The sequence below is a fragment of the Micromys minutus genome (genome assembly GCF_963924665.1).
Source record: "Micromys minutus genome assembly, chromosome: 32".
NCBI lineage: Eukaryota > Metazoa > Chordata > Mammalia > Rodentia > Muridae > Micromys > Micromys minutus.
Window position 1 is genome coordinate 18,272,108 of NC_137967.1, and position 15,467 is coordinate 18,287,574.

Consider the following 15,467-nt stretch of genomic DNA (forward strand, 5'->3'; position numbering starts at 1 on the left):
ATCTCTCTCTAGCTTTTGCAAAGCTAGATTTTAAACCCAGGAATCTGTGCATGCAGAGGAGAGCGCTGCTTCCCCTCCCTGGGAGATCCTAGGCAGGGGCTCTCCCACTGAAGCACGCCCCCAGCCCCTCACTGGGGATTCTAGGCAGGGGCTCTACCACTGAACCACGCCCTTCATCCCCCATTGGGGGATTCTAGATAAGAATTCTATCTACCACTGAGCTATACCCCCAGCCGAGTTCTCGCTCTTGAATTTTGAGACAAGTTCTCATTCAGTTGCCTGGGCTTGTCTTGAATTCATTCTTGCAGCCCCAGCTTACCTTGAGCTTTCTGTCCCCCTTAGAAGAATAAATGCTTCTCCTCTGAGCTGATCCCTTCCAAACCCATGCACCTGTGACTTACCAGGCTTGCTGGGGGCATTCCAGGGTCACTTCCTCATCGTTTTTGTTTTGGAGACGGTTTCTCTGAGTAGCCCTGGCTATCCTGGAACTCTGTAGACCGGGATGCCCTCAAACTCAGAGATCCTCCTGCCTCTAGCTCCCGAGCGCTGAGATTAAATGCATGAGCCAGCACCACCCGACCTGTTTCCTCATCTCAGTCCTTAATTTCATCTACAAAGTCCCTTTTACCCTGCAGGGTGGCAGAGCCAAGCTTTTCCAAGGATTGGGGTGTATGTTTGGTGCCGACAATGGGAGGGGCTTATTTCGTTCCCTCCCAGCCCAGGTGTGCTCCGAGCAACAATCCTTCAGCTGTACACTGACTGCTGTTAGGGGGGACGGCCAGGTGCTCTGACAGAACAGTCTAGAATGTTCCCGAGTTGATGAATCTGAACAGTCCTAAAGGCAGGGGACTAGTGGTCTCTGGTCTGTGAGCCCCCATTCTTTCCCCTCGGCCTGAGACCTGCTTCTCCAGGGCCGTGCTCTCTGGCCTTCATGCTCTGCCATCCCCCACTGCAGCCAGCCAGGAAGCCATTGCTCATACCCCAGCTCAGCAGAGCCGGATGCTTAGCCTCATGCTCTTCCAAACCCTGAGTCCTCCCTGAGTCCTCCCTGAGTCCTCCCACACAGTCCACTGATTCAGCAGGCCCTGGCTAGTCTCCTAATGTGACTCAATGGCACGGTGACCCCAGCCTTAATCCCCACCATCTTGGGACCCACAATCCCTCAGCGAGACTGTAGGGGCATTGCTGTTACCATCATGGGGGTTCTCTGAGCACCTGGCCAGGACATGCCTCCCGGACAGCGGCGCTCAGCCCAGTCTTCTGCAGCCATGCCTGCCAGCTCCTCACTGAAGACAGGTCTGCTCCAGAAATCAGCGCCCCCAAGGCTGTCTTGGACCACAGCCCCTATGCCCCCACCCCCTAGGGCTCTTTGTCGGTCACTATTTGGGAAGCGAGTCCCCTGACCTCAGTCTCCTTGAGCCCTGCCTGCCTTCACATCTCAGTGTCCCGCGAGGTCTCCAGGTCACCCCCTCAGCAACTGTCATCACACCTGTCTGACGAGAAATCCCTCCCCCTCCTCTAGCTATCAGCGAGGTTTCTCCTCGCTTCCCCCAACCCTAATTTCACGTGTGACTCCTTAATTCTAGGTACCATGTGTGGGCCCTGCGGGCTAACTCCCTTCTACAGTTCCCTGGCACTTGGGTCCTCAGCTTCACACTGCACACTGCCCCTCAGTGAGCCCACGGACACAAGCAGAGTCTGCAGACTCTTTTTATAACTAATATTGCTTTTAAGGCCTTTTCATTCTGAGCTGATATTCAAGGGTCAAGCAGTCTTAGGGTTTCATCGATATGTAGATGAAACCATGACCAAGGCAATTTGTATAAAGGTAAACATTTAATAGGAGGAGTTGGCCAACGGTTTCAGCGGTTCAGTCTGTTCTCATCATGGTGGGAAGCATGGCAGCGCGCAGTCAGACATGGTTCTGGAAGAGCTGAGAGTTCTACATTTCGATCCAAAGGCAGCCAGGAGGAGGCTGTCTTCCACACTGGGCAAGCTTGAGCAAGCACTAGGAGACCTCAAAACCCACCTTCACAGTGACGTGCTTCCTCCAACAAGGCCACGCCTCCTAGTACTGCCACTTCCTGTGGGCCAAGCGTATTCAAATCACCACAGACACTCATCATGAACTGTTTTTAGGGCTGGTGGGATGGCTCAGTGGTTAAGAGCACTGGCTGCTGTTGCCAGGGACCTCAGCTCAGTTCCCATCACTCCCCTCAATAGGCTCACAGTTCCAGGGGGATCCAGCGCCCCCTACAGGGCTCCAGTGGTGCTGCACTCACATGCACAGACACACGCAAGATTCTTTTTTAAACTTTAGTATAAGGCTCTAGTTGCAATGAGGAGAAAGGGGAGAGGTGGTTTCTCTTTTGTTTGTTTTGTTATTGGATATTTTCTGTATTTACATTTCAAATGTTATCCCCTTTCTCTCCACTTTCACCACCCTCTCCACCTCAGTGCCTTGGCATTCCCCTACACTGGGAAAACATGCCTTCACTGGACCAAAGGCCTCTTCTCCCATTGATGCCAGACACTGCTATCCTCTGCTGCATATGCGCTGGAGCCATGGGTCTCTCCATGTGTGCTTAATGGCTGGGTGTTTTAGTCCCTGGGAGCTCTATAGGGTTTGGTTGGTTGATAATGTTATTCTTCCCATGGGGTTACAAACCCTTTCAGCTCCTTCAGTCCTTGTGACTTCTCTTTTGTTTTGTTTTTGTTTTTGTTGTTGTTGTTGTTTGGGTTTTTGTTTTTGAGTGAGAGTTTCTCTGTAGCCTAGAAGTGGCTGTCCTAGAACTCACTCTGTAGACCAGGCTGGCCTTAAACTCACGGATCCACCTGCCTCTGGTTCCCAAGTGCTGGGATTAAAGGCAGGCACCGCCATGCCTGGCTAGGTGCTGTGACTTGTAATCGGATCAGAGCAGTAAGCCAGTGCTTGGGCATGAATCTGTCAGAGGACATAAACTAGGTAGGTGACTTCTATTTATTGTCAGTGTTGGATGCTGAGGAGTGAGAACATTCACCAGATCACTGTTGATGCTCAACATTTGACACTTGGAAATAGTGTGCAAAGGAACGTGCTGGTGCCAGTGTGAGTCCCAGGAACTGGCGCCGCTGGCTCAAGCCTCATGACTGAGCAGCTCATATACCCGCGGACTTGCCATTCCTACTGTGACTCCTCGGAAGGGTGAGCAGCTCCGCAGAGGTCCCACATGATGGCGTGCAGGCCTCGTGCTGAGTGAGACCCGAAGGCTGCTGACTTCAGTTCATACTGTGACTGTGCAAGAAATGTGTGCCTTTCGTGCATCAAGGCGTCTGAGCCTTGTGTCAGAGTTAGAGGTTTTTCTGCCTGAAACTGTATTATTCACACTTTAACCATTCACTCCCAACCTAGAACCTAAGGCCAGATGCCCATTCTTATTACTGCCTAATAGTGAGCCAGAGGCATCAGGGAGTTCTGCAGGGGGCCTGGCCACTTTTATTTGGCAGAAAGAAGCCAGAGTAGAACAAATGGCTGCCGTGGCTGGCTACCTCTTCTTCCCAAGTCAGGCCATGTCACTACGATGGTGACAGTAAACATTTGTCCGGCACATTCTGTGTTGTGGGCCACCCCACTCTGCACAAAACCCCCCTCATAGGTGGGGATACCAGAGCACAGTCCCAAGGTCATCCAGCTAGACTCAGGTGGAGGCAGGACTTGGGGATTTTCCAGTTTTTCCCATTATTGATTTCTAAGTCACCTCCATTGTGGTCAGAGAGCATCCTCTGCAGGTCTTTAGATGCAACCTACTGAGACTGTCTCATGGCTCTGCAGCCTGGTCTGTCTAGGAAAATGGTCCCCGTATGTGCCCCGGAAATGGGCTCTACTGTTGGTGGGTGAAAGTTTTAGAAATGCCACTGAGGGAGAGTGGTTCGGTGTTGTCCGCAGCTTCTGCCTCCCCACTCACTGATTTTCCGTCTGGCTGTCCTGTCAACCAAAGAGAGGAAACGGCAAGAGTGTCGCCCTGCGATCTTGGAGAAACAGAAACTCCCTCCTCTCTCCACTCCTCTCTTTTTCTGCCTCTCCCTTGTTGGTCTTAGAAACCCAGACATTGGAAAAATACTTCACCCTTGAGCTGAACTCCCAGTCTTTCACTGGTGAATTCCTGGCAGGTTCTGTATAGCTGAGCCATCCCCAGTCCCTCACTGAGGGATTCTAGATTGGTGCTGTCTTTATTTACACAGCCGGGGAGGGGTGCTGTCCTAGTCAGGGTTACTATTCCTGCACAAACATCATGACCTAGAAACAAGTTGGGGAGGAAAGGGTTTATTCAGCTTACACTTCCACATTGCTGTTCATCACCAGAGGAAGCCAGGACTGGAACTCAAGCAGGTCAGGAAGCAGGAGCTGATGCAGAGGCCATGGAGGGATGTCACTTACTGACTTGCTCCCCCTGGCTTGCTCAGCCTGCTTTCTTATAGAACCCAGGTCTACCAGCCCAGGGATGGCTCCACCCACAACGGGCTGGGCCAGGGATGGCTCCACCCACAATGGGCGGGGCCCTCCCCCCTTGATCACTAATTGAGAAAATGCCTTACAGCTGGATCTCATGGAGGCATTTCCCCAGCTGAGGCCCCTTTCTCTGTGATAACTCCAGCTTGTGTCAAGTTGACACAAAACCAGCCAGTACAGGTGCAGCTCAGAGGACAACCTGTGGTGGTCATTCTCTCCTTCCACCATGTGGGCCTGAAGCTCAAAAAGTTGTCAGGCTTGGTGGCAAATGCCTCGATCCACTGTCTTGGTTGGGGTTTTGTCACTGTGAGGAGACAGCAGGACCAAGGCAACTCTTATAAGGACAACGTTTAATTGGGGCTGGCTTACAGTTTCAGAGGTTCAGTCCACCATCATCACGGTGGGAAGCAAGACCGCCTGCAGGCAGAGATGGTGCTGGAAAAGGACCTGAGAGTTCTATATCTTGATCGGAAAGCAGCCAGGAGAACGGAATTCCACACTGCGTGGAGCATATGCATAGAGACCTCAAAGCCACCCTCACAGTGACACACTTTCTCTAGCAAGACCACATCTCCTACCACTTCCCATAGGCCAAGCATTCACACATACACACACACACACACACACACACACACCATACACACACACATACACACACACACCACACACACACACATACACACACACACCACACACACACACCATACACACACACACCACACACACACACCATACACACACACACCACACAAACACACACACCACACACACACACCACTCACACACCATATACACACACACACACACACACACACACACACACACACGAGTCGGTGGGGGGGGGACAAACCTCTTCAAACCACTACATCTACTTATCCGTCTCTTGCCAGTCTTGCTTTGTGGGTTTTGAAGCCCTGTAATCACATGCTCTGGTGCCTGGGACTGTTCTGTACTCCTGAGCTGACCCCTCTGTCCTCAGATCATGCCTCTGTCCTGACTGCTTGCTTGTTCTGAAAGTCACAATGCAGTGCAGCTTTCTGACTCCCGATGTGTACGTGGTATATCGCTTGCTCATCATTTTATTCTACGTGTGTGTGTGTGTGTGTGTGTGTGTGTGTGTGTGTGAAATTTCAATTGGTTATTGTGTATGCCTATTTTGCCTGCCGGTGTGTCTGTGTACCATGTGTGTGTAGTGTCCAGAGAAGGCAGAAGAGGGAGTCAGATTCTCTGGACCTGGAGTTCTAGATGGCTGTGAGCCGCCATGTAGGTGCAGGAAATCAAACTCAGATCCTCTAGAAGAAAGTAACCAGTGCTCGTAACTGCTGAGCCATCTCTTCAGCCCCTCCCCCATTGTTTATTATTGACTCCCTCCGCTTGGAGGGACCTCAGCTCTATGTGAACCCCACGGGATTGTCCTTTGCTTGAGAGGAGACCCCAGGGAGTCTCACCTCATTCGCCCACAAATTCAGCAAGAGGCTCACACTTCCCACCCCTCAGGTGGGCCTTCACCTTGATCATCATCTCCTCCTACACGGCCAACCTGGCTGCCTTCCTCACGGTGCAGCGCATGGAGGTGCCGGTAGAGTCTGCGGACGACCTGGCGGATCAGACCAACATCGAGTACGGCACTATCCACGCCGGCTCCACCATGACCTTCTTCCAGGTGGGGCTCCCCTAAAACCTCTCGGGCTAGGTGGGATGGCGTAGACACACTTGACCCGTTTGGGGGCAGTACCGCCACCTGGCTGAACACCCCAACTGGTCTAATGCGGGTCTGTACTGGACGGTGCAGGGGGAGTGAGGTCAAGGAGGCCATCTTGAGAGGGAGGGTTGGACCCAATACTGAGTTGTCATCAGGAGGGAGGGAGAGCTGGAAGGTGAGAGGGTCTCACAGGGCTCAAGGGAAAGGGTCCGAGTGGCCCTCACCTGCCTCCCTTCACACTCGCTCGGCCCAGAACTCGCGGTACCAGACCTACCAGCGCATGTGGAACTACATGCAGTCGAAGCAGCCCAGCGTGTTTGTCAAGAGCACAGAGGAGGGGATCGCCCGCGTCCTCAACTCCCGCTACGCCTTCCTGCTGGAGTCCACCATGAACGAGTACCACAGGCGCCTCAACTGCAACCTCACCCAGATCGGGGGCCTCCTCGACACCAAGGGCTACGGCATCGGCATGCCGCTGGGTACGTGGGGTGAGGCGTCCACGTGTGAACGAGCCCAGGGGCAGCCCACGTCCTCCGTGAGGGAAATGGGCATGCCGTGTGGCCCTGGGCGGGTGCAGTCATCATCCTGAGCCTCTGAACCTTGAGCATATAAAAAGTCTGCCTAGCAGCCGGTGAGCTGCAGCCTAGGGATATTAAGGGAATCTGGTGACTTTGTATGAACACCTCAGCAAACATGAGCTACGAGGTGCAACCCCTCCATGGGTGTTAATGTATGTGAGTACTCTGTTGCTGTCCTCAGACACACCAGAAGAGGGCATCAGATCCCATTACGGATGGTTGTGAGACACCATGTGGTTGCTGGGATTTGAACTTAGGACCTCTGGAAGAGCAGTCAGTGCTCTAACCACTGAGCCATCTTCCCAGCCCCTGATTGTTTGTTTGTTAGTTATTTTCCCTTTGCAACAAAGTCTCACCATCAAGTAGGTCAGGCTGTAGATGAGGCTGGCCTTGAACCTCCTGATCCTCCTGCCCCTAACCCCCAAGTACATATAGTACATGTACCACCATGCTCAGCTAGGTCTTGGTTTTCCTTCCGGAGTGTACGCCATAGCTGAGAGCGGGTACTTGGTGAGCACAGGAAGGAAGGGGGCGGGCAGCTTACACTTCAGGATACACATTTCCAAGGGCTCAGCGCTAGGAACGCAAACACTAATTTGTTTTCAAACTTGGTGAGCCCAAGGGAAGGACACAAAGTAGGTGGTGCATTCAGAAGCTCTGGGTGTGGGGACACTCAGGCAGCTGCCCCAATGCCCTTCCAGGTGCCGGCAAATGAGGCTGTAGACGAACAGGTCCTAGTGCAGTCCGGTGCTGTGAAGCAAGTGTGGAGCAGACAGCCAGGGAGTGGAGGATGTGCTGCCATTTTGAGCTAAGCAGCCCAAGAGGAGCCAGCGTGTGCACAGAGACTTGGGAGGGTGTGGGAAAGGGCGTTCCAGGCAGAAGTGAAGGCCCTAAAGCAGTATGGGGGACATGTCAGGAGCTCAGGGTAGATGGGCTGGGCGAGCCTTGGGTGAGACCCTTAGGAATGGCAACCCCGGGAGGCGCGACCTCATGCTAGCTGCAGGTGGATTGGGCAGGACCGACCTACTGCTCAGAGAGCTCCCTCCCTCTGGCTGTCCTAAAGAAGCTGGGAGAAGTGGCAGAGCAGGTGGGGTTTCGGGTAGTGGGGCCCATGGCGAACCCCTCGTGTGCCCTGCCAGGCTCCCCGTTCCGGGATGAGATCACGCTGGCCATCCTGCAGCTCCAGGAGAACAACAGACTGGAGATCCTGAAGCGCAAGTGGTGGGAGGGCGGCCGGTGCCCCAAGGAGGAGGACCACAGGGCCAAAGGTCAGCCACCCCCCACTCCCGCCCTTGCTCTTTCCCAGAAACCCCTTGGGCCCACGCCCACGCTCTCTCGCGGCGTCTACTCTCAGGCTTGGGCATGGAGAACATCGGCGGCATTTTCGTCGTGCTGATCTGTGGCCTCATCATCGCCGTCTTTGTGGCGGTCATGGAATTCATCTGGTCCACGCGGAGGTCAGCGGAGTCCGAAGAGGTGAGGAGATTGACCAAGGTTTGGGGCCAAGCAGGGGAGACCCCTAGAGAGACATTCAGGACACCAGTGACTCTACCAGTGGATGAAGGAGGCGGAGGGATGTAAGAGACGAGGGATCAGGGGCCAAGAGGTGGGAGGAGCTAAGAAAGCCCTGGTCGGATAAAGGGGGTGGCAGGTCAGAGAATGAGACAAAGAATGTAGGATACGGGAACGGACGGAGGAGGGAAGGAGAGTCAGGGGAATGACGAGAACTCAAGAAACTGTGGAAGGAAGGGTGTGGAGAACTCCAGAGGCCGGGAGCAGGATGCTGGAATAGAAACGGCTGGTGTCGGCGTGCACTCAGGAGGCAGAGGCATCGGTGGATCCGCAGTTCAAGACTTCTCATCTGCATAGCGATGAGCTCAAGATTCTGTCTGAGAGGCGGAGACAGGCAGGCCAAGGAAGCACTATGGCTTCCCAGTCCCAGTACATGGGAAGCTGGGGAAGGAGGATTGCCAGTTCGCCCCAGCCTCCCAACTGGTAGCACTGTAGGAGCGCCCCATTCTTTCCACATCATACCCAGGCGAGGCCATCACCGACAGACAGGCCGCTTCTATTCCCTACGGTCTCCGAGAGGAGTGACAAGCTCCCAGAGTGGGCGACAGGGAGGAAGTAGCTGGGCCAGTTTTCGGTACAGTTTCCCTGGAAAAGGCAGGGCAGAGAAGAGACAGGACAGAGGAGGGACTGGCTGTTCTGAATCACGTTGGTATGTTGGGAATATGGAGACTGTTTGTTTGTTTGCTGCGTGTGGTACTGAGGACAGAGCCCAGGGCTCAGGAGTGCCGGGCAAGACGTCTACCATGAAGCCTCCACCACTGAGCTGCTTGTGTTTTACTTTTTAAGACCGGGTCTCACTAAGTTGTCCTGTCTGGCCTTAAATTCACCCCTCAGCCCAAGATGGCCTCGACCTCAAATCCTCCTGCCTCAGCCTTCTAAGAAGCTAGGCTCAGAAGCCCCCAGACCTCTCTAGATTCACGGCTGTTTGGTTATATGTGAGCAAATGGTTGATTCTGAGAGGTACGGCCTCCAACCCTCCTGTGAGATCCCGGGACATCAAACACCCTGAGTCAAGAATCAAAAGCATAATGCACACACTTAGCGGTAGCTGGCAGCGGGCCTCTCATTTCCTCGAAGGAGGGCCTCCTCTCAGGGCTGCTTAAGTGCCCTCCTGCCTCCGAGGCTCATGTCTGCCAGCAAGTGATCCAAGCCGGAGCAAGGCAGGAGGGAAATGGGCTGTTCTGGCCCATCCTGTCACTCAGAGCAACCCTGACAGAATGACAGAGGGACAAGACTTAGAGACTGGACACCATAGCGCTCAAATATGCATTACTCCGCACCCCCCACCCCCAGATTTAATGTTGGTTTGGTTCTTGGTTTTGTTTTGTCTATTAATCTGCGATTGCAGACGGGCATCCCGCACAACATAACTCAGAGTCTGGATGCGGGTGTGGTAGTCAGAGGTCAGCTTTTGGGAGTTAGTGCTCCCACAGAGTGTGGGTTCCAGAGATGGAACTTGGGACATCAGCCTCCATGGCTGAGCCATCTGACTGACCCCGGTTTGGATTTTTGAGACAAGGTCTTCTGTAGCCCCTGCTGGCCTGGAACTCACTGCGTGGCTCATGCTGGCCTGAACCTTATAGTGACCCTCTGGTCTCAGCTTCTAAAGCGCTGGGATTTCAGGTACATGTCACCACCCAACGCCAGAGTTCGTAAATGCAACCCCCTCTGGGATGTCCCCTGGGATGCCAAGTAGTGTGCCACAGTGCCGAGTGTCCACGCTTGCACACATCCCCACCCCAAGCAGAGCCAAGCCTCCCGTGGCTCAGGCCCAAAGTGGACCTTTCCTTCTCAGTGACTGGCTCCTTCCTCTCCACCGTTTCTCAGCAAACCCGGTGGGCTCCTCCTCCACAGTATAACCCAAAGCCAGCTCCCATCCCTCTCTCCAGCCTGCTGCAGCGGGATGCTATCCGAAGCCTCCTCACAGGGCTCCCTGCTCACTCAGTCAGTTCTCAGTCCAGCTCAAGAGATCGGACCAAAGCCTCTACTTCGGTTCTCCAGTGGCTCCTGTTGGACCAAAGTAAACCACAAGCCTTGTAGTGGTCTAACGGCCTTACCCAGCAGGTCTCCGCCCCTTTGGCCTTCTCTCCTCATTCCTCCCACACCAGGCCTCACCTCAGGAGCATTGCGCTGGTCTTCTGCCTAGAACGCTCTCTCTTTCATCATGGGGCTCATCGTTTATATAAAGGCCTCACTTAGGGCTTCCTCATCTTCCCTGCCTCAATGACAGCATCCTGCCGTCTACGCTCCACCTCTGCTGTTTCTCTCGGAAGCACAGAATGTCTGTGTTTATGTTGTTGTTTTCTGCCTCTGCATGCTTGAGGGCCGAGGGGCTTTGTTGTTGCTGTTGTTGTTTTTGTTTATTTGTTCGTTCAGTTGGTTTGGTTGGTTGGTTTTGTTTTATTTATTTATTTTCCTCCATTCTTGGGGATGGAGCCCAGAACCTTAGACGTTTGGGGCAAGCCTTCCACCACTGACCTATATCCCGAGCCCTAAGAGTTCTGTTTTATTCTTTGCAATAACTCGGGTGCCTGACACCCAGTTAACATGCCTTGTAATAGTGTGGGGCAGAAATGGGCAGTCAGAACATATTGCTTGGAAAGACAGGAGTCAGAAAGTAAATGGCAGGTTCTGGGGCAAACTCAAGAAATGATGGCGCCGAGAGGGGAATACAAAGGGTTGGTGGGAGGCGCAGTACAGGAAACAGCTTGGCTGAAGGAACAGAATTGGGAGGGGTTGAGGAGTGGGAAGTGGAGAGAAGAGGTGCAGAAGGGGCAGGAAGGAGGTGGGGGCGGGGAGGACTCGGCTGCGGGCATAGCAGTGACCGTCCCGCCACCTCCAGGTATCGGTGTGCCAGGAGATGCTGCAGGAGCTGCGCCACGCCGTGTCCTGCCGCAAGACCTCGCGTTCCCGCCGGCGCCGGCGCCCTGGCGGCCCGAGCCGGGCCCTGCTGTCGCTGCGCGCGGTCCGAGAGATGCGACTCAGCAACGGCAAGCTCTACTCGGCCGGCGCGGGCGGGGACGCGGGCGCGCACGGGGGTCCGCAGCGCCTCCTGGACGACCCCGGGCCTCCTGGGGGACCCCGGCCCCAGGCTCCCACGCCCTGCACGCACGTGCGCGTCTGCCAGGAGTGCAGGCGCATCCAGGCGCTGCGAGCTTCGGGGGCCGGGGCGCCCCCACGTGGCCTGAGCACTCCAGCCGAAGCCACTAGCCCGCCTCGGCCGCGGCCAGGCCCCACCGGACCCCGCGAGCTGACCGAACACGAATGACCGTGGACGGGGCCAGGCGTGCGCCCCGACTGACTGCAGGGACGCAATGCGCCCCAGGCGGACAGGGCGCCGCGATTTTGCCTTCAGTTCCTGGTGAAGTCCGAGCCCGGCTCCGGAGCAGGCCTGCGCCTCCTAGTGGACTCGAGCGAGGGTGTCGTGGACGCCCGCATTCCATCCCGCGCCGCGGGCGGGAGGAGCGCAGAGACCGAGGACTCTAAGGGCCGCGGACTGTGAGGGCCGCTCCTGGCGTTGGAAAGCGGTCCGCGGGGAGGACCCCAACCTAGGACTGCCCAGATGCCCCAAGACTTGACATGGCTCTCCACACTTCTGGAGGTGGGGAGGGCCTCTGGACATGTGGGTGTCCCCTGGTGCCCCTCTCTTTTCTTTCTCTCTTTTTTGGGGGGAGAAACCTCAGAATTTCTATGAGACGCCCCCAGGGAGAGGGTCTCTTGGGCCCCTATACCTCCCCCTGCCACATCTCAGTCCCTGTTGGAATAAAAAAAAGAACAAAACCCCAAAACTGGGAATACCTGGGTTTTTATTTTCTAGGGGTGGGAGGTCAACGGGCGTTTTTAGACCCTGGGAGTTTGCTGAGAACAGCAAGAGATTTGCACACTCGCCACCTTGCGCAATGCCTGCTGCGTGCAGGTCAGCTCAGGTCCCTGCAGCCGCCCCCTCTCCATTGACCTTCTCTCGGGACTGAAGGAGGCTGCGACAGAGACCCTGAGACAGATGGAGAGATGCAGGATCTAGAAAGGCGGAGTAACTGGGAGGGAAGACTCGAAAGAATTAAACCAGATGGGGCTGGGGGATGGGAGAGCCTGGGAATTGTTTCTGCTAAAGCCCGAGGTGGCACCTAGAAAGGCGATGTGGGCCTGGGCTATAGTGAATTGAGAACTTGGGGGTCACGCGTGTGACCCCTATGAAGCCACCTTCAAGTGTGACTAGCCCTTGAAGTCATATCCCTCTCCAGCCCTCAAGAGAGGAAGTGGGAGGGGGGAGGAAGGGGACTGAGGGCTGCTTGAGCAGGGAGAAGGGTGGGTCTACCTTCTGTCCCCGCCTTCCTCAGCACTCTGGAGGTTTCTGTGGAGAAAGGACGACTGAAGGTCATACAGCCGGAGCCAGAACGAGGCGGAGCAGAAAAGGGAGAGATGCAGCGGGGGTGGGGAAGAAGCAGACGGGTAGAGAAGAGGAAAAAGATCTTTATGCGGACAGAACGAGTGAGGCGAAAAAGAGGGCGGGCAGAGAGAGACTCTGAGAGGCAAGGAGATTGCAGAAGGGGGACACATTCCTGGGGGCGAGACTGAAGTGAAACAGGGAACTGAAAGGGCACAGGGGGACGAGGTGACAGACAGGGAGTCATAGAAAGCTAAAGGAAGGCTGAGGGGGCCTGGAGGATGAAGAAGACCAGATTAAGAACCGGCAGCCGGCGAAGCCCGCCCTGCAGCCTTTACAAGGACTCGGGAGCTGTCCGTTCAGCACCCCGCTGCCTTCCTGGCGCGCGGAAACCCAGGGTCTGGTCAGCCTTCCGTGGTCCCCCCCATCCCCCGGCAGAAGGACACGCCCCAAGGTGTCCTCCCCCGCCCCGCCCCGCCGTGTCAGGCTGCTTCGTGCGGTGTCCTCAGTCTCCACTTGGCCGCTTCTGTATCTCAGACTTTTGCTTGCGTGTGTCATCCCAGGCCAACCCCAGCATCTTTGCTCCTCTCCATACCTCTAAGAGACTGATTCATCATCACCCTGTCCTGGGGCTGGGTGCAGTTAAAGTGGCTATGATTGCGGATTTTTCTGTTCGCACCCCCCCCCCCGTGCTCTTCTCTATTTTTGAACCCACCGAATTGCTCCTATTTTCCTCTCTACATTTGGCAAACCTTTCCTCTGCCCAGCTCTCCAAGGTGCCCCGTGTCGCTGTGGCCCTCACTGAACGTGCCTGCTACGGTCTCCCTGGCCTTTCATCTCTGCCTTTGCAAATCCTCTGTCAAGCTTCCGTAATTCCCTCTATATCTGGGGTGGTTCCTGTCCGAATCTCTTCTCTCTCTCCTTCCTCCTCCTGCTGAGCTCTTCCGCCCTACTCCATCCCTGTGACCTTCTAAAGACTTCTCTCCCTACCCCCACCCCCACTTCTGCAGAGCCTCGCACCGGGGGCATGATGCACCCGTCATCAGTCTGGCCGGCCTGGTGTCTAAGAAGAATTACAGGAAGGAGCCTGAGCCTGTGTCCGGGGTGGGACCTCCAGCCCAGTTACAAGTCAGAAGCAGCATGTATCTCCCGATATCTACGACCCTCCCGCCCCGCCCCCGCCCACAGCCTTCCCTGCATCTCTAAGCTGTCCTCCTGTGGACCAGGCACAGACCTCCAGGCTTATTGTGTCTTGAGAGAAGGAAAGGATAAACGAATAAAATGTAGGCAAAAATCCCTCCTTCTCAAGGAACAGACTTGAGGAAGGGGTGTCTGAGAGCCATGCACCTGAGCTGAAAGGTGGGACTCCTCCTCCTTTCCTCGTCTCCATGACAACAAGCCTGATCTGCAGGCCCAACCTCTTTTGCTGCAGAGTCAGCCTCCCTGTTACCATGGCAACAGGGGACAGCAGGAGGGATGGGAACCGACCAGAGAACAGAATTGTGATGAAGCTCTAGGTGCTGGGGGAAGCCCCCTTCCTCCTCCTAATGTGGTACTATCTCTATTCCGGCCCAAGGCCATCACTTTGTGTCTTTGTGCCCCTCCTTTCCCACATCCCCTTGAGGTCAGGATCATCTTAATCCCCCAAGCCCCCTTTTGAGCAAGGTCATGTATTTCCTGGTTGTCTTGGTGCTTGCTGTGCAGACCTGGCTGGCCTTGAACTCATAAGGATCTGCCAGCCTGTGCTTCCCGAGTGCTGGCATTAAAGGCATGTTCCACCATGGCCACCAGATCCTAAATATGTACCAAACCCTAACCCTGCACGCTCAGCTCGCTCACTCCCTGCTCTCACCAGAGCTCTTTTCCCCCTCCCCTGTCTTCTACCAGCATCCCCAGGGAGAGTCTGAAATGTTCCCACGAGCAAAACGGTGTCAGGGTGGGAACGGGAGACTCTGGCTCCTCAGGCTCCGATGGGGAGGCTAATGGGCGCTGTGTGCGTGAGGCAGGGCTTAGAGCATCAAAGAGCGGGAGGTGGGACACAATCGCACCCTTTTATACACACACGGGGATGTGGGTGTGGCGTGTGGGAGGAATGTTGGGATATGTTTAGCAGTGCAACAGACTCACCCATGACAGTGCAGTAATGTGGGATGTGTGACATGGTGAGCCGCGGCCGAGTTCTGAATGACTGTTGTGTGTGTGTTCACACTCTTGCCCATCATTCACAGCAATTACTTGGCCAGTTTGTACCGTCCGTGAGCCTTTTCTCATGCCCCGGCACACTGGGGGATGTGATGTGCAAGTGTGTTTGACGATGTGCTTGTGCACCAGTGGCCACAGAGGTCTCTGTGGGTGTCTAGAGGAGATGTGGGTTCTAGGCTTGCACAATGGTGCTCAGTGAAGCAATCGCTTGGCTCTGTGTGAGAGATGGCGCAAGGTCGGTTGTGCTGCAGTGTGTGATGGGAGCCTGAGGTGGTGTTCTGAGGGTGTGGGCTCTCCACAGCACTTCCGCATCGTGACTGGGGTTCTGTTGTGATGTGATGGGTGTGAGGTCTTCATGGTTTCCCCTCCTGTTGGGTTTTGAGCCTCTGGTTGAAGGATCGTGGTGGTGGTGGTGTGTGAGTGTGTGTGTGTGTGTGTGTGAAGGTGTGGCTAGGATGTGGTTGAGAGTCATTGGTGGTATATTTGGAGGTGATGGTGGTACCTGTGGTGGGAGCATTTCCAGGGCCTCCTGGTGTGTTC

The 15,467-nt window shown here is 55.2% G+C and overlaps 1 protein-coding gene across 2 annotated transcripts in view; it reads left to right on the plus strand.

The window, feature by feature from the left end:
* Positions 1 to 11,609, plus strand: part of GRIK5 (glutamate ionotropic receptor kainate type subunit 5) — a gene marked incomplete at its 3' end in the record, with an annotated part of 58,146 nt that extends 46,537 nt beyond the window's left edge. For both annotated transcript variants that reach the window (XM_080908253.1, XM_080908254.1), the window contains 5 exons: positions 5,987 to 6,152; positions 6,445 to 6,670; positions 7,909 to 8,037; positions 8,124 to 8,245; positions 11,184 to 11,609. In XM_080908253.1, the coding sequence (XP_080764379.1) occupies positions 5,987 to 6,152; positions 6,445 to 6,670; positions 7,909 to 8,037; positions 8,124 to 8,245; positions 11,184 to 11,609 (1,069 nt within the window). The remainder of the gene's footprint in view (positions 1 to 5,986; positions 6,153 to 6,444; positions 6,671 to 7,908; positions 8,038 to 8,123; positions 8,246 to 11,183) is intronic.
* Positions 11,610 to 15,467: the final 3,858 nt, after the last annotated feature.